Source organism: Corvus moneduloides, chromosome 2, assembly GCF_009650955.1.
Source record: "Corvus moneduloides isolate bCorMon1 chromosome 2, bCorMon1.pri, whole genome shotgun sequence".
In the NCBI taxonomy this organism is placed as follows: Eukaryota; Metazoa; Chordata; class Aves; order Passeriformes; family Corvidae; genus Corvus; species Corvus moneduloides.
The window spans coordinates 66172408-66192454 of NC_045477.1; the positions used below are offsets into that span (position 1 = coordinate 66172408).

The 20047-nt window shown below is 35.1% G+C and overlaps 1 protein-coding gene across 2 annotated transcripts in view; it reads right to left on the minus strand.

Moving 5' to 3' along the window:
* The window catches only part of KLHL1 (kelch like family member 1), a 196988-nt gene that overhangs the window by 106557 nt on the left and 70384 nt on the right, over window positions 1-20047 (minus strand). For both annotated transcript variants that reach the window (XM_032099888.1, XM_032099889.1), the window contains exons 3-4: window positions 18222-18358; window positions 3042-3238 (exon numbers count right to left, since the gene is read on the minus strand). In XM_032099888.1, the coding sequence (XP_031955779.1) occupies window positions 3042-3238; window positions 18222-18358 (334 nt within the window). The remainder of the gene's footprint in view (window positions 1-3041; window positions 3239-18221; window positions 18359-20047) is intronic.

Here is a 20047-nt window from a genome sequence, read left to right on the forward strand (position 1 = left end):
CTGTCAACAGGATTCTAAAATTAATTGGTCTGCTCTTTAGAAGCTCTTTCTTCTTCAACATAAAGAAATTTCCAAGCTCAAATGTCTTGCCCTCATAACATGTTATGTGAAAGCACAAAACAAGTCATATATGTATATAACAACAATGTAGTTTGGAACTTACATCAAGTCTGAGACTAGGCAAGCAGATTTCTTTGAAAAATGAAGATTAAAACATTTATGGAGATTCAATGAAGCAAACTATTTCATGAAAATATATTGATTTTCATTAAAATGCTATTGTGAAGACAATTGTGAATTACTTTCTACTTAAAAGTAACTGTCGGAGAAAAGCTGTATAACATTTGCCAGGTAAAATGCAGGCAGAGATCTATTATTTTATTACTTGGGTTTTTTTTCAAATGAATCAATGAATATTTAATTTCAACTATGTAATTAGCTAAGAAATTATTCAAAGATGAGATTTAACTTGAGTCATATCTCAAAATAATTACACAATCTATTGCATAAACCATTTCTGTCACACTGAATAACTTCTATTTCCCTAACCTTTGGAAACAAAGGATACAAATTTTTATTTGCATGGTGCTCACAGGTATGTCCTGTGATGTAAATAAAAAATTCATTAATGCATAAATCTATTTTTGCAAGATTATTTGAAAAATTTTGTCTTGCATTCCTACACCAGTATAGAACTATTGTTTCTCTGAGTTTTTTTATCTCAAGCAAACATCTGCACAAGATTCCAGAGTTAAGGGAGTACTACTACTTTCTATTCACAACAAGCTTTTGCAGTAACACTGTGGAAGAAGATTCACAGAGCCAGAATTTGAGATACATCACTTTGAACTTTTAAAAAAAGCACCCTGAAAAACTTTAAAGAAAGGGCCTTGAAGTTCTCTTGAAAGCAAGATAACTTTTTTTAAAGAAACAGTGATTTTCCCCATCCTTTCTTTAGCCAGAGCTTCCCCTCAAATCCTCTGCGTAAGACTGGAGGAGTTTGTTAAACAAACTCGCTCTTGCCCTACTTTATGTTTGCCCTCATCACAGTCCATACTACTTTCCTGGAGTCTGTAGGAAGAAAGAATGCTTTCTGTCACCTCGGAGACTATGCATCTGCTCTTTGCCTGTGCTCATCGCTTTCCTCCCCTTTCTTCACATTCCCAGGTCTCTGGTGTTCCTGTATCACACTCCTCAGGGTATCTTCCTTGAACTGTGTAAGTTTTTCCTAGTCATGTATCCATGTAGAAGAACTAATCATGTTTCTCTTATGTAGATTCTCTTTGATTGAGAGTGCTGTGCTGAAGATAGGCAATAAGGTGCTCCTTCCCCACTCACAACTGGTCTTCCACACATGTTAATACAAAACAGTCAACTAGATGTGACCTGACTCACACCTGAATTAAGTAACACAATGCCTGTGAAAATCTCATGCACTATGAAGCTTATCTTTTAGGGTTATGTTTTCACTGGGTCAGAAAAAAATATTGTCATTTCATTGTGATTATTTGTTTTTTTAGCTAAGAGAAAGTATGACTTGTGCATGCTTGCAAATCCATGGCAGATAAATCAGAGCTTGCTTGTTAATTACAAGCAAGTTAATTACAAGCAAAAACGAAGTCTTGTGACTTCCTTTTTGATCTGACATCTTCTGTTGGTGATTTTCCCATTACACATAATTGAGATTTTAAATCTCAGCATTAAAAGAATAATAGATTATATATCAAATATCTTAATCTTTGTGAACTTTGCGATACATTAGGTATGTATCAGTCACAAGTCTTCAAATGTACTATGAGTAATTTCATTCACCCAAAAATATTTCAGTAAGTTCTTCTAAAGAATCGTAAGCAATTTTAATTTTTTTTAACATCAATGCTTTTCTCTATTTTCTTCATGTTCATACAACAAAATAAAACAAAAATATGAATGTAATATATAAATCTAAGAAATGTATTGATAAAAGGTTGGGTTTTTTCAAAACACATCTGTTCAGTCCTAATGCAATTTCATTTGAAAGAAGATCACATGAATTCTGCTCTGACAGCTTATTTCTCTCCACTGACAGAGGAAGGTTATTAACTGACTAGCTTGGACCTGTAACACTATAATTTAAATGCCTAAATACAGAGAAACAACAGAGCTTGCTCCAGAAGTGTAAAATGGGTATAACTACCAGAACTGTAGTGGTAAAACACCACAGTTAAACATGTGAATTACAATGTGCTATTAGTTACAGAAAAGAATAAATAAAACAAGGACATAAATGCTGAAAAAGAGAATCAGATTCAATGAAAAATGCTCTATTACTTCAATAATAATTTCAGTAGAGACCTAGAGGGACCATTATTTCTCATAAATGATATATAATCTACTCTTTATGTAAGTTTAATTTCATGAGCCAGGTGCTTTAAATTTTGTCAAACTATGAAGAATCAAATGGCTACCAGTATGATTGAATTTCTGAATAAGTAGTGTATTGCTGCTTCATTAATTCTGGTTAAAATTCTATATTGATTCCATACCTGTTCTGTCAGATGTAACTAGAAAAATATTAAATATTACCAGATAAAATTCCTTATTTCTAGAACTTCCTGGCTTAATCTACTTCACAGATGCTTAAAAGGAGGGATAATTCTTGACAAAGAAACCCAAACCCACAGCCCAACAAAACTTCCCCTCATAGTGTTCACATGCAGAACTATGACACAGCTTAACTAAAGGAAAGTGATTTAAAAGTATAATAATGATTTACATATACTTTACTATTATCACCTGTATATGACCATGTATCTAAATAAGTCTTATACAGTGCTGGCCCAGGAGACTGCATCCATCATAGAAGGCCAATTCTCGTAACTTCACTGCATAGGAATCATCACTGCTATGGTTTCAAAAGGACCACTTATGAAAAAAAGTTCCATAGAAATACAGACTAGAATACAGAATAATTTCAAGAAAAAAACTAACAAGGTATTTTTACTTGTAGAGGATATATAGGATTCACAAGATTATAATTTAATATTCCAAAACTGCCTTACCATGGTGTAGTTGTGAGCCACCTTCATGAGCTCTGTGCATCCTTGTGCATCAGCAAATGCTCGTATTCCCAAACAGTTGGATGGGTGCAAAAGCTTCATTAGAAAATGGCAGCAAACCTCTACTACTTGTGGGAGCTGGAGGAGGCAGGCAGCTGCTAGGAGGTTTTCAATGGTGTCTTCTTTTAATTCCAGGCAGCCTAAAAAAAAAGATTGATAACAAATGCAAACTTATTTACTTGGTCTTTACAAAACATACAGTATTGAAAGATGTTTGTATAAATAATCATAGCTCTAGATAAATAACTCTACAGAAAAAGGGAAGAAAAGAAGGATTAATCTCCCTGACTGAGCACCTATGTGACCTGAAAATTATAGTATTAGAAATATTTCTCTTTAAACTACTATTAATTCAACTATATAACAAGCATAAAAAGAGACACTGTACAGTGTGAAATGGAAGAGAAGACTTGGAATATCTGGATATCAACTCGGCTGTGGATGGTTTTTTTGTCGGGTTTCTTTTTTTTTTTCATTGAAATTTGCGATAAAACTTGTGTTATCTTCAGTGGCACAGAGCAAACCTCACAGCCATTTACTTCCCTGAAAAGAATGAACTAACTGCCTAGTATAGTATGAATAAACCCATAAATATATCTTCAAAACAAGGCTTAACAGTCTTCAAACATTGTGTTGCTTATTTGCAATGTGACTTTGGGATTAATGTTATCTGAATAACATACGGCAGGCTTCTCATAGCACACAGTTCCTCTAAAATAATTTATATTAAGGAAAAGAACCATTAATTAATACTTATATGGCACTTAATTCTATAATTTCACAAGTCATTATCTTCAACTTGAAGGATGACACACTTTTTAATAAATAAAAGATAAAATAGAAAAAAATAAACTTTAAAAATAATTTATTTTAGGCTGGAATATGTAATTCTTGTTATAGTGCTCCCCCCAACCAACATTTTTAGCCTTACTTTTGCATTAGTATCTTATAAATCTCTTACATTAATAACTTCAAAAACTACAAACCAAAGATTACAAGGATGTTTTGGAGAGCAGGAAAAAAAAGAATAGGAAAATAAGATGTACAAATTTAATACAAATGGTCAAAAAATACCTCTGATTTTATTTTACTGTGCTTGGAAAAATCATTTCTGACTATAAAAGGATTAAATGTATATTGATCTTTCTCTTAAAAGCATTATAGTTCAACACTTAGATAAACTCACTCTTTCCCACATACAAACATTTATTTGCTGTCACATAAAAAAAAAATCTACAAATCTTAGTAATTCTATTGCATGGCACTAAGGAGTTCTAAAATCCTCCACTTCACAACAGTATGCCCTTGAAAAGATGCTTTATATTGCAATACCAAATTCAAAATAACATTAACACTGCACATCTGATATTTTCTCCTTTCACTATATCTGGAGCTTTTAATATAAGATGGAAACTGTGAAGTTATACTTTACTAGATTTAGTTACCTTCTGCAAAGGTCAGAGCATGAGATCAAGCACATAGCCTAATTTCAGTGGGTTTCCTCTGCTTATTTTTATTCTTCTATTAATGTCACATGTGTTTCTCTTTATGTTATCTGACATTTTCTCACTATTTCTGTACACCACATCTCTATGCAATGTGGTCAGAAGGCATACTCAGCAGCAGATTCTTGGCTGACCCATATATTTATCAATGACACTCCCTCATTTGCTGCATCCCTGCAGGTAATGGCTGGCTCAACACACAATCTATTCTCTGGAACACAGTTCCACTGCGTGAAGTGGAAGCTTTCAAAAGATAGTTGTTTTCAGCTTAAAACTGACCATCCTGGCACCAAAAGTAAAAAAAAAAATAAAACTGTGCAAAACACCTTTGAAAATTAGATGAACTGAGAAATGGAAACAAAAATAAGTTTAAAAAAGAAGAAAAATCTCCTTTTCTTACATGCTATTTCTCAACAATGAGCTCGAAAAAGTCTCTGGCCCTACAAAACTGATCCAAACAGCATTTGCAAAGTGATGTAAGTATAGAAAGAATCACCATCTTTTATGAGGAAAGGTAACAGTCTCATCGTTTGGCTTTTTATCACTAAAGGTAGCTACCCTTAGGAGAAGAACCCAAAGGAATCAGTTGAAACCATATCAATCTATTTGTTTTCAAACTGAAGATATTTTCTGTTTACTTTAAGGTACACTAGTCCTGGTATGGTATTAGTTGGGAAACAGTGGGATTAAACTAAGTTTAAATCAATAAAAAATATAACCTGTTTTATGAATTAGACATTTCTTTATGTAACTAGCATGACATTTTGAAGAAAATGATTCACATTTTTATAGAAGAGTGTGAACACATTTCTGCTTTACAATTTAATAGAGGAAGTAAACATACAGTGGTTTCTGGGATATCTGGAGATATGAATATATTACAACTTGACTTATTTTTAACTAAATTCAGAAATACTAATTTACTACTTAATATATCTATGATAAGAGCTAGAAGAGTACACTCAGTATGAATTAGAGTTTATTGTTCTTCATTCTTCAATGATAGATAAGTTTTTAATCCATCTAAATGTTTTCCAAATCTTATCTTCTTTTTTAAACATCAAGACAGCTTCATAAATTGTTCACAAGGGCTGTATTCACTTTTTTAGAAGAGTGCTATGACATTCTTATGCAAATTCCTCTGGGATATCAAGTGTTTAGCATGGTCAAAGTTTGAAAAAAGAAAGCTGTTAAGAGGCTCCGTATATAAAATATCAAATCTTCAGACAGTTTTATATTGGCAATTAGAAGATCCAAGCATCCATTTAAAACTGTTTAATGGGATATTCAAGGGGGCATTAATATTACTGCTTCTTCAATTCACCTCCCCCTCACATTTTTATGCAATAAGAAGCTTGCTCAAGTGGCTTAGTCTGACAAAAACAAATTAACCAGAGCTTAAAATCTCCTTTTGTATTACATTAATTAAGATGAAAAAATATGAGGAAAAAACAATCAAAAGAACTTTAATGTATTCTAATTGTTATTCTAAATTATAGCTGTATTTGTGAAAAAAATTATGCACATTGCTTATGCAGAAATTAAAATGCCTGTCTTTAGCATGCATTCTCATAATGACTACATAAATTTTATTACCTCATTACCAAATGTGAAGCAGAGATAATATAAGAATTCTCTGATATTCTTGTTCTGTCGCTAAATCTTTTCCCAAGTTCAGGGACAGTTTTGACTTCTACACTATTGACTATACTTTAGAACTATTTTTGTTTAGAGGGAATCACCAAATTTTTGCCCACCTTTGTATGATGTTAATAAGATCAGTGTGTATCACAGGAATAGCCTCCCACAGCTATTGACCAACATATTGGACCTGTGGTGGGACCACTCAGTAGGTACAGTTCCTTTGCTCTGTGCATAAGCAATGAATTTTCACCTAAATTTGTAACACATGGTAACATCTTTTCACCTCATGAGGACCGTAGTTTTTTTTCTTTTCTCTTTCATAGCAAGACTCCTCAACATTCCTAAGAGCACTGTAAGCGTCTACAAGGGAAATCACGGGAAGTGTCAAGGAATTGGAAACAAAGGCTAAAACTAATTCCTTGTAATCAGGTATTAATCTTCTTAACCTTTCTATTTCATGTGTCTTGGTCATGAAATATCAGTTGTGTTGCAGTTTTGAAATGTTGCTGAATGGAATTATTCTATAGGCTAATCAGTTTTAGGAGGTCTCATTTTTTCAAAAAAAAAGGCAGCAAATGGTATCAAGATAATATTTATTCATCTTATGCATAGTAGATTAATTGCCTACAAACATGACTACAATAAGAAATTGCTTTTCTGAAATAGCATCAAATTCCATTGAAGAGCTGAAAAAGCTTATAAAAAAGGTACTGTGCCTCACATTGCTATAATAGACCTTTTGCTTATCTTAATCATTCCTTAGGTACTTTGAAGCAGCCCCCTGACCTAATCACCCACAATCTCCTTTTACAGTCCACAGAGAGAAATAGGAGGTGTTAGAGCAGTTTTCACCCGCTCTCTCTTAGTCATGTACTGCAGAATGAGATGAATCACTCTCTGAATAGCTATTTCTTGATTTCAGACAAAAGAAGCACCTTCATTTGACTTACTCAGACACTACTGATATTTATATTTGTGATATGAATTCAGTTAATCTGCTCCCAAACACAGCACTGGAATCATCAGAGTCATCAGGTTTCAGGTGATGAAACACTCTTTGGGTTCAATTCTGATGATCAATTCTCTCTGTTATGGCCAATTCCTGGTAGTGAATTTTGTAAAATCACCTCACGTCTATCCATGAACAGCAGTCAATGAAGAATGCTACAAAAAGTATCTTCTGTGTAGCAGAACATCTTTTAGTCTCCAGTTTGACCTATGCCGTAATAGATAAATTCTAAGTTGTATTGTCTTCCATACTTATTATAAAGGTGAAGATGTTTTCAGAAAAGAAAATAGGAAACAATATACTCAGTCAGCAGAGGTTTCTCCTGATCAAACTCTTTTTTATTTTCCATTAATTATTTGCTGCAGACCACATTACTAAGTTGTACTTGAGGAAGAAGGCATTCTATGGCTAATTGTGTTTGTTTAGAATTATAGAATGGTTTGGGTTGGAAGGGACCATAACAATCATCTACTTCCAACCCTCCTGCCATGGACAGGGGCACCTTCCACTAGACCAGGTTTCCTCCATCCAGCCTAGTCTTGAACACTTCTGGGGTGGGGCATCTCCAGCTTCTCTGGGCAACCTGTTGCAGTACCACACCACCTTCACAGAAAAGAATTTCTTCCTATTATCTAATCTAAACCTACTCTACTTCAGTTTGAAGCCTTTGCTGTGTCACTATGGGCCCTTGTAAATATTCCCACTCCATCTTTCATGTTGGCTCCCTTCATTTAAGTATTATTATGTATAAAATAATTTCTTAAATTATTCCAGAGACATATAAATATGCAGCTTGCGAAAAATGAAAAAGCCTTCATCACAGTAATATGAGAATTCTTATAAATTAACTAGAGTCACTCTTTTAAAATACTGTACAATTATTTACACCCTAATCATGTCATATCTTTGAATAAGTGGACTAAACTGGCCTAATCACGTGATCCTTGGCCAGTACTTCCAAACTGTCCTTTATTTAAATAGCGTGGAAAATTACAACATTGCAGAGCGATAAGAAAATGCTATTAACAAATTAAAATCCCCCGAGCAGGAAACTTCTTGCAAATGTCTGGCTAAAGATCAGAAAACTATTATTAGCCAAAATAATCCCCAACGTGTTACCTTTTCATTTTCTGTTCTGAAAAAAACCCTCAAACTACAAACCAAAACACCTCCTGTATAACGGAAATGTCAGGTTTTAGAGAAAATTTCTCCACTGACTCAAATACATCAGCTTTTTAGACAGAGACATTAAAATGTTATTTTCACCTTATGCCATTCATGTGCCTTAGCTCACTTTATATACTTGAACTTAGTCCCCTGTAAGATATGCATACAAATAACAGGACTAAAAGCAGTAAATCATTTATCTTCATAAAACCTTTTTATCAACTGTGAAGAAAGATATGTTAGCAGTCTGAGATAGAAGATATGTTTTTCCATTAGTTATAGAAAAATTGTTAAAATATGAACATCATTCTTGGGATTATGTGCTAAATATTACTGGTTTGTACTTGTACAGATGACCATTATGTTAGTAATTTTGTCACCAATAATTTAGCCAATATACAGGCATTGCCTTTGTAAATTTTAAGCTTAGCTTTGTACATAAATAGAGGAAAAAAACCTCACAGGTTAAAACAAAGAAAAAAAAGCCAAGATAAAAGTTACCTCAAAAACCACACAAATATAACCAGCACTTACTAATTAAATTTCAGCACAAATCTTGCACTCATACACAAAATAGGCTGGGAGATGACAAAAATTATTCCCAAAAGCTCATTTCATCTATAAGGCCTTAGTTTCTCTTAACTGTTTTTTGTCAATGGACTTCAGTACTTAATGTTTTCTTCCAGACTGTAGGTTCTACTCATCATGCTGCACACATCAAAAGCCACTCCAGGAATTTAGGTTTGTAAAGAAAAGCAAACTTCATCTTGAGGATGGGGGGGGAAGTTTCATTCCACAAGACTTGTACCAAATATTGAGTACATCTCAGAGAGATACAACCTTTCTATTACACAGTCAAGCTTTGGCTGCTGGTGGGAAAAAAAAATTAAAAAGGAAAAAAAAGGTCTCAAGGACAAAGGAGCTCAGCTTTCAGGTTTGAAGGAGCAGTATTTTATTCTCCACATCTGAGGCTAGCTCCGAAGTAGGAACACTCACCTCTTCCAGAATAAGCTTCTTAACTTCTCAGGCAATGATTTGGCAGCTTCTGCTACGGTAACACAGAGAAGTTAAAATCCACGCTTAGAGAACAAAAGGTTACAGAAATGGAGGCACCAATTACCAAGAAAATATTTTTGTTTAAGAGTCCACCTTACAGCCTAATGAAATCTATTTTGCTTTGGGCTGGACTGCACTGCTGGGAGAAGTGAGTACTCCAGTTGCATCCTGTTCTGAGGGTACATTTCATCACAACTGCTGGCACAGAGCAGAAAGGGAGTGAAGGTATTTTACATTGCAGGAACAGGAGGAAACACCTGAAAGGTGAGGACATCTTTCACAAACTACCATTGCAATTTACATGATTCTTTTGCTTTTGTTTTGGAGCTGGGGATACACAGCTAGGCAGCTGAACTCAAGAGAGTGGATACAGGTACACATCTCCACTGCAGGACCTCCAGAAAGAAACACATTAAAGAGGAAGACCATGGCACAGCAGCCTGTCTGATCACTTCCCTGATGCCATTTAAGCAATAGGCTTAAATGCACTCACTTAAAAGCACTCATTTTCCAGCCATGTTCAGTACTTGTTTAAATCTCTCTTTGGAGATGAAGAACTTTGAACCTAGCAAGGGACAGCTTCAAAAATGCACCCTGCAGCGCACTCAGTTATCTGTTCTTCCCCTCCATACTCATCGTTTCCCTGTGTCTGCCTGAATTTATTCTTATTTGTTGCAGTGGCAAAGTCCACTTTACACCCCCATGCTGCTTTGAAAGCAGTTTCTCTGTAAACCTCTGAGCTGGAAAGTTCTCCTTTTACCAAGATTCCACTGGTTACTGACTCTCTCCCCCCTCCCATCCCTTCTCCCATTGGCTCCTGTTATGTCACTCACCCTTGCCTCTGCCCCCTAGCCCTCAGACCATTGTTTTCTGATGCTTTGCCCACCCCTGGGACCCTTCGGGATAAAACGACGCGTGCGTTTCGTTCTTGGTTCTTTGTCCCTGCTTCCTTTGAGTGTGTTGGTTTCGTTAAACGCCTCAGAATTGCATGCAGAGAACCCCTCTCGCCTCTTTATCTCCGGCTCGTGCATGGGCTGTGTGTGTGAGCGGCTGTTCGCGACCGCCTGCGAAGGTGAGATCGTGCGCACGCGTGGGTGCTACTGGAGTGCTGCCTGAGCGTCTCCACGAGGGACCCTGTGCAATATTCGTGGCATCGATCCACCAAAGCCCTCTTTCATACTTATTGACTTCTATAGAATAGCAGACTGCATCACAGTACAACAAAACACAGTCACTATCTATCTCTCCATAATATTCTAGATCATTCTGAATACTCAAAATTTATGGATATTCAGTTCAGTTCAGAGCTCTTGTCTAAACAATTCTCATATACTTTGCCAAAAGAATGAGACAACAGCTGGTTCCTAATAATTGACAATTCTGTCCCTTAATGAAGTATACAGGGTAAAAGGAGGAATAACAATTCATTGGAGTTTAGAACTCCAGGAACAAGCAAGGACTTTGTGTTTCAGTGACAGGAATGGAAAACATCTGATCCAGATGGAAATAAGGTCTTCAGAGTATGGCTTGCTCAAAAAAAAAAAAAAAAAAAAAAGGAGGCAATCACTCTCTGCAGTTCTTTAAGAGAACTCTGAAGTTCTCTCATACAGACTTGAATGATGTGAAAGCCCACAGTTTGTTTTAGAATCAGAAAGGTATTCAGTGAAGAAAGGTATTTTTTTCCAAGCAGGCTGACATCCACAGGGGAAAGAAGACAACAATCTGGGCTTACAGTTACACTGAGGAACTTTGAAAGATTCTTGCATTTTACACATGGACAGTATAGCTGAGAATTTAATCCAGGTGCATAAGTAAGAATTTTATGAGGAACAGTATACATGAAAATGTCAATCTGAAATGTAACTGGAGCAAAGGTATGTATGAACTTTGCAGAGTCAATGCAGAACATCCATGGACAGATAACTTGAATGGTTCTACAGGTCGTGCCATAACTATCACCTCCTAAACTGGAGAAACCCTAATAAAGAGGGCTTCTTTGGATTGCTCTTTTGCAACTCTCTCTTTATTGACTCCTGAAAAATATGACGTATTATGACAAGTATCTACTTCTAGAAGAGAATTTCACAGGGGATCGTCCATATCCAGAAGTTAAGTTTATTCAAGGCCTATGAGCATCTACTATGATACAAAACCATTTTTCTGTACTCTCCATTACACAACAGCTGACAAAGTCTTTCAGATCAATTCAACTACCTTAATTTGTCACTTTATCACTCATCCCAGAGTTCCTGGAACAAATTATCTCCTATCTGATATGAATGGAAATTTAAGGGCCTATTCTCTGCAAGTGCAAAGTCAACCATCAAATACATGGCTGAGAAAATGTAGTGGGACAGCAGCAGGTAACAGCCTCCTGCAAGAAGTGCTAGTTAGACGTGGTCCACGTTCACAGCTGTCTCTAACGTGATACTACAGAACAAATAACCCTTGAACAAACTCAACATGTCACAGACGTAGAGGCAAGGACCTTTACAGCATCAGGGTAACTCCAGTTCTCAGTGACCAATACCTACTACAGAGGAGTAGCCTGAAACACTGTAAACATGCCACCAGCAAATCCAGATTGTCTGAGCATAAGCCTTTAATAAAATACATACAGCCTTACATTATATCTATGGAGTTAAGCTTGTCTGGAAATTCCCTCTAGCACTGAGGCTAACGGGAATGAAATGGCCTCAGTTTTACCTCAAACAAAGTCATCCTCCAAACCATGGCAGTCACATTCAAAGAGCATGTTGTAGCGTAGTCCTGCGTCTGTTATAACCCCTGGACTCTCACACTGTAAATTGGCACAAGCCCGAAGTATGCTACGAGTTGTTCTCATTGTTTGTTCATATAGACAACTGAGTTTCAGCAATTAAAAAAAAAGTCCCCAAACCAAAACCAAGAAAGAAACCTCCCTGGGATATTTAATTAATATAGTTTCTGTGCTGCAGGACCTAAGGGTCCTTGGGCTTAAAGGCATGTTCCTACTTGCTACATCCCTGCTGTCAGTCCTGTGTGTGTTATTAGCTGTAACCATGACAAAGACACTTGACAGTACTTTAATTAAAGAAGCTCCCAAAGAAGATCTAATTAAAAGCTATACAGCAGAGCTGAACCTCCTCCATGTATGATCCATTCTCTATTTTTTTTTTCAGATATGTATAAATAAATCAAGGATTTTTTGTTTTCTATTACTGAAATGGGTTTTACTTTTTCAGTTTCATTAACGGTATGAAAGCACCAACCTACTCTTCTGATCACTGTTGGGAATGCATGCTAATTAGATATCCCGATGCTAATTAGATTTTCCAATATACAAAATCTGTAGTAACTTCACAGCTCTGTTGTAACTTCAAAGGAGGGCTCCTAGAGTCACCGATAGCAGCAAAACAACAGAATATCAATCTACAGTTTCAGTCTTCTCTGACCTGTTGAAGCACAATTGAAAATAATGAAAATTCAAGCTTTAAGATCAAGAAAGAAGCTTTACCTAAGAAAATGAGGTAAAAAACCACTCTTCTGTATCACTGCTTATCTTGAATTCTTAAAAGATCAAAGAATACATATCCATCTATCCCAGGGCACTAAGATCTCAATCACAGATTTTTTTGCTATCAATCATCTTGCTGCCCAAAACTGAAACATATTTTCTGCATAGCTGTTGCACCTAAGTGTTGGCTTCAGATTTCTTCAGTTCACTCACAAGGAGAAGATATGCAAAAGAGGAAGTTTTGGTTCCTATTAAGTCACAGTTCTGCTATATCACAGAGAAAACATACTTTTTCTATTTGAATAAACCAATAAAATGCAGCAAAGTGTGGATAGATTAGTGAAGTTGCATATTTTTTTACTGGTCAAATATATCCTTCACAACAAACAGTGGTAAAACTCTTTTGATCTATCCTTGTGAGCCTGTGTATATTACAAGAAGCACATAATTTTGATGGAGTGTTTTTCTAATAAATTTACATCATCTACATAATTTAAATTATACAAGCTGTAATTACAGTATAATGTAGCTTATGTAGTTAGAAAACTTTGTGCTTATTTCAGGTAAAACAATATATAGTCACTACCTTATTAATTTTACAAAAAGAGTAAGTTCTAAATATATAAAAAAACCCCAGAACACTTCCAAAAACAACCTCAAGACTGACCTAACACAGAGCTAATAGTACATATTTTAACATGTCAACTTTTTCAGCTTTATTCAAATTCAGTTTATCTATCACATAACTTGATAATTGTATAATTAGTCATGTTGAATCTTCACAGAAACTTCAACACCTTTTCTTATTTTTAAATCAGTATTTTTGGTTGTCTAATTTTCTGTCTTCCTGTTACTACTCTTAGATTGGCTGGTGCCTTCACTAAGGAGCTGCTCTAATCAAGGCTGTACAAGACTTGATGCTCTGCTGATCATCATGTAATTCTACCTTGCCAATTATTTAGAAATCTATTTGCTTACAGAATCACAGAATCACAGAATAAGGTGAGTTGGAAGAGCCCCTCAGGGATCACTGAGTTGAGCTCTAAGCCCTGCACAGGACGACCCCCAAGAGTCACACCTTTTGCCTAAGAGCACTATCCAAATACTTCCTGAACTCTGTCAGGCTTGGTGCTGTGACCACTTCCCTGGGAGCCTGTTCCAGTGCCCAACCACCCTCTGGGTGAAGAACATTTTTCTAACAGCTGACCTAAACTTCCCCTGACACAACTGCAAGCCATTCCATTGGGTGCTGTCACTGGTCACCATAGAGAAGAGATCAGTGCCTGTCCCTCCTCTTCCACTTATGTGTAAGTTGCAGATTGCAATGAGGTCTCCCCTCAGTCTCCTCTTCTCCAGGCTGAACAGACCAGGTGACCTCAGCTGCTCCTCATATGGCTTCTCCTCAAGCCCCTTCACAAATCTCATGGCTCTCCTTTGGACACTCTCTAATAATTTAATGTCTTTCTTAATAGTGTGGTACCCAAAACAATACACAGGACTAAAGGTGAGGGTTTCCCAGGGCAGAGCAGAGAAGGACAATCCCCTCCCTTGCCCAGTTGGCAATGCTGTGCCTGATGCACCCCCGGATTATTTTTTCCATAAGTGTGTGATGTACAAAACCTCCCCTTGCTGAACTTTATTTCTGATATTTTGCAACAGTATTAGATTATATTGGTGAAGGGTCTGGTATCAGTTTAGGATATCCGCATCTATAGTAGTACTTTTCATAGATACATACATTTTATCTGTCTTAAACTCATACTTAATATGTATGATTCACAGTAAAAATGAAATAATTTCACTAGATTCTAAAAAAATATAAACCTGACTGAATTACAGATAAGATGTGAAAATGGTTCCCTCTTTTAAATCACATCTAAACATATTTGCACTGTAATACACCTCCACATTTTTGCAAACAAGTCCATGTTCAGCTGTTTTTATTCTGACATGTTCAGTTTTCCCCAGGGAAAACCTTCTCTATAAGAGCAGCAACTATATGTGATTTTTTTTTTTTTTTTGAAGCTCCTTGAGCTATAAAGGTAGTGACAGGAAAAAGAAAATAGGAGTCAATAAGTGCCCACTGGTCAAAATTGTTTTCTATTCCTGAGGTAGAACAATAAAGAGCTAAACTGGTCACAGACATGAGTTGTTGAAAACTTTTTCACATATTGTGCAGTCAGTAATTGGAATTTGGCAGCAAAATTCTCCAGATATTCTGTCTAAGTCTAGACAGACATATGCTCCAGATTACAAATCAAAAGTCTGAAAGGGAATTTCTGTTGGCTGCTGTGCGTCTGGGTAACAGAACAGTGGCTGTTTTCTTAAATTTCCACTTGTCCACATCCATGCAGAACAAGTAAAATAAACCGACTCAAAGGGAAAGGGGACATGAGCTAGACTGCTGGTAAATAAGGAACCAGAGTGCAAGAAAAGAAATAAGAAATTATGAAGCTAGATAAATCACGTAAGACGATGGAAATGAAACGGAAGGGAAAAAATTAAGGTTTTGCTCTGGCAAGGTCAAGGGAAATTATGATTTCAGAATGATTAACTGAGAAGCCTAGATTTTATTTAATTTCAATAAACTAAATAAGTTTAGGACTATTTTCTAGGAATTCACTAATCATATGAATTATTACCGAATTCTCCATAGCACTTTTGACTGCTCTTACACTCTGTACAAGGTTGGCCACATTAATAATGAGCTGTGTATCCAAGCTATACCCACCATTTTTTAGAGAGAATGCTATTTGGATTTGGCTAAAACTGCCAGGATCAATAGAGACAATTGTGTTCCAGTGCCTGCAAACCTTCCCCAGCACTGTTTAATTTATTAGCATAATTGTAACTAGGAAATTTAGGTATCTGCTAAGACATCTGGTGCAGAGAAAAGGAATAGAGAAAGAAATAATCCCACATGAACTTCAAGAGATAAGGACATAAGCTAAGATTAAATAAGGATAAATCAGAATAAGTCAGGATAAGTCAGGATAATAAATAAGGATAAGTCAGGACAAAGAACCTGGTGGAAGAGCCATGCAATACAGAATGATCCATGGCACCCAATACATGCACTCTTTTAGCATGTAAAATTGTCTCACGTTTCCTGAATCTCATCACTCTTCTATTGTCAGTAAGTATTTGTGAAACTTGCAAGTGTGAACTTAAGACATTTTTTGTCTTACTTGGTCTCCAAAATAAGTTAGAAAAAAAGGATAATGGTGTATTACCACTGCATGTGAAAGACATTATAGATCTTAGTTATCATCTTAAGTTTCTAATTGTTCAAGGTGTTACAATAGCACATAATGTTGCAATTTCTGAGGGAGTTTGGACTTTGTGACTGTTTAAATTAACGAATATGATAGAGGCAAATTCACAGAAGGAAAATTAGAAAACATGGGAATTATACTAGCTGTGGAATTCTCTTTTCATCCATTTGTGAAGTCTGGCCCATATTTACCTTACACCAGAAAGAAACTTTCAATTTTTACACCTCATCTAATGAACAGAGTACATGGCATAGAGAAATCAAGGAGCATAAAGGAGCTGAAAATCTTCAACATTTTTGGAAAGCAGAGGTTTGCTTCTACTTTTTCATTGTCTCATCCAGTCTCCAAAGTTCTCAGAGATAACCATAAAGTTCTTAGATAGCTTCATTCATCTTGAAAATGTTTCTTTTTTCCCTTTCTTCTGAGTCCCCTTCTTTCCTTAATCTACACTTATGAGCTATCTTTTGTTGTCAATAACAACTCTGTTGTATCTTTCCATGTGATATTTTAGTGAAAGCTGAGGTAAAAGAACCATACAGTACTTGAGTGTTTCCACAGTTTTGTTCCCAGAGGAACAACACTGTCCTTTCTCTTACCTCCTCTTTCTTTTACCTTCCTCTTACAAAATGATTTAACATTAGCAGTAGTGTTTTTTGCTCTTTTGTTCCAAGGTATTTTGATTTAGCCCCAGTATTTCTGTGCTATTCATTTACCAAGGAATCAGATTGTAACCTTCTTATGCCTCATAAGAACTACTTCATTTCATGGATCCCTAGCTTGAAACCGTCTGGATGATGCACATTCCTGAGTGGCAAAGCCACAGCTGACAGGAGTAGGCACTACCCTTTGAACATGTAGAGTACCACGTAAATCATTGCTTACATTCCTAGAACATGTATTTCTCAAACATTAGCCTCAAAAAGAATATTTTTATCTTAAATTATGTTTATTTGCCATTTCTGTTTTCTAAAACATGGTGGTGCATGTTAAAGCTATTATGTCATAAAAAACCCAGCACATATACTGCTTAAATATATCAAAGCGAACAGCAACTCGTGATTGAGTTATTATATGTGTATTTAGAGAAGATTAAAACTGCAGGGTTTGGGGTATCCATTTAAAATTGAATCTAAATCAAATATATGATAGAATCATCATGATAGAATATGGTTAATTTAAACAATATAAGGATGTCTTTTAGGAAATAAATAGAAAACAGTATATACTTTATACTTACATGATCCAAGGCAATAGAAGACAAATCTTATAAGCATTTCCTCTCTTATAATTACCTTATTTTGTAACATTAGCATTCTTTCTTTCAGATTAATGCACTTCAGTTACATTGTGCATAACAAGTTGCTTAAGAAGGATAAATCCCAAATCTATAATGCATTAAAATGTAAAAACTATTCAGAAGAGAGCTTTGATTTATTAACTCTGAATTGTGAGTTATTCATAAGTTTACACTTCAAAACAGAGTACCAGCCTATGAAAGGAAATGAAAGTGAAAACATCCGGCTCATAATAAAACCTTTTAAAACATTTTCTTATTTAAATTTCAATTTTTTTTCTTTCAAATCTTTCAAAATTTTAAAGATTTATTCAATTATTTAAACTGAGATTTGATTAAGACAGCAACATAGGATTATTCTTCAAAAAATACAACTGTTTCTTCAGTGATCTTATGTAATTTGAATTATGTGAGTAATGAGTCAACTCTTTTAAGTGTTTGAAAACCAAGAAAAATACATCCTTTTCTTGACTGTCCTATTGAACTTGACAAGCCTGAAATATTTAATAGTTTGGAGGTAACAGTCTGAATTCATCCCTAGAAATTGTAAATAAACATTTTTGATTATTAAGATTATAAAGAAAAATATTTAAACAAAACCACAATTCATTGGAATGCAGCAAACAAGAATATCAACATCTGCCTCTATAGGAAGTATAATGTATGCAGTACAATACCTGTATATGCAAACTGAACAAGATCCCACAGTGCAGTGGGGTCTATGCCTTCCATTTTGATCTCTTCTTGCTTGGCTTCACAAACATCACTTGTAAACATGGCAGCAAAGTAGTCAGAGACAGAACTGAGGACAAGTCTGCAAAAAAGTTAGAAGCTGGTGTAATTTGCTTGCATGTACATATTAGAAATTTCACATATATGTAAACTTCCTTAAAAATTATTTTCATAATAATTAAAAATCATTAGGAGCAATGTATTATTAATGCACATTGGCAGCAAAACACAGCATGACATTTAATTCTAATTTGGTTTTGCCTCCTGTGATATGAACCAAGTGGTACTTTAGCATATGACTATGAAACAGACATAGAAATTAGCACTCAATCTTTCTGATAATCTTCCAATCATGCAAATGTCCCAACTGTTAACAAGATAATCTCTCAGTATCAAAGACAACTTCTTAATGACATGCAATTCATACTCCAGAGGTACTCTTCCTTGTTCTTAAAGGCTTATTTGTTACAAACTTTAATTATAGCATGTGACTTTAGATAGTCTATAAACCTTCCACTAAACTGTTAGTAGTTTAACATGCTACTCAGTAAAAATATATAATAGCATCACTGTGTAATAGTATGGGTTTTTTAATAAACACGTCCAAGGAAAATAATTCGAAAATACCTACAAAATGTGCATAGCTTGCTGTTTATGGATATGATCTAGATAAATCAATACCACAGCAAGTATCAGGTATGATTGTAATTACTGGGGCTTTAAGTTAAGGCATTCTTCCAAATACCATCTACAGTGAAATTGTGATCTTATTAGGACTGAATATTCACAGATGATCTTGAGATAGAGATGTGGTACATCTATAAATAGTGTACCGTGTGCTTCCATAAAGATGGTCACATTTCTGGACTAATTTGAAAACATGATATACAAACACATTAATAAAAACCACAACAATCACAACTGGAGAACTTGGAAACCAAGAGAAAACTGTTTTGCCTTTTTTTATATTGTTATCTAGGGCAAATTATTATAGAAAAAAATAGTGAAGATAAACAAGTTCTTATCAGCCACCATGGTAATTGATTGTCTTTGCTCTCTTAGCTCATTCCAATAGCTAAGTAAAATATGACAGCTTGAATTGGCTTCATAATTTTACAGTGCTTTAAGCTACTATATTTTACCAGCAAGTAAAGCAGCTTGAAGACACATATATGATCTTTGCCTCTAATGATGGGAAATGACTGAGTAGGTGCAGTTTTATCACTTTTCATATTGTGCTCAACTCTAGCAATCATGAATTTTAGAAGTAAACATCCTAATTCATAAACAGTTCACATTTATATTTATGTAATGACTAAAAGACAATAGATGACTACAAAAAGATAAGCTTAGAAATATATTTCGGTGCTGCCACCAAAATTAACTATTTACTAGTTTACTATTTTTTCACCATTGAGGAACATTTACAGTCTATGTTTGTTTATTTATTCTATCTTATTGACATCTTACTTATTATCTTTATAAATCTTCTTCTAACACTTTTTCTGACCACTTATAAATAAGTAACTTTATTGTTAATAGATGCTTTAATAAAAGCATCACAAAAATCACAGAAAGGAAAAAAACCCATGAAATATTGGTGATGTTCTATGAGATAAAAACTCTCACAGATAGCAGAGCTGTAATACAAGTATGTGATTGAGATTTTCATTCAAGACCATTTTCCATTAGGTTTTGCTTCAGATTTACTAGCCATAATTTAAATTCAACTACAGGTATTCAACTTGGTCACTTGCTAAAAGCAAGACCA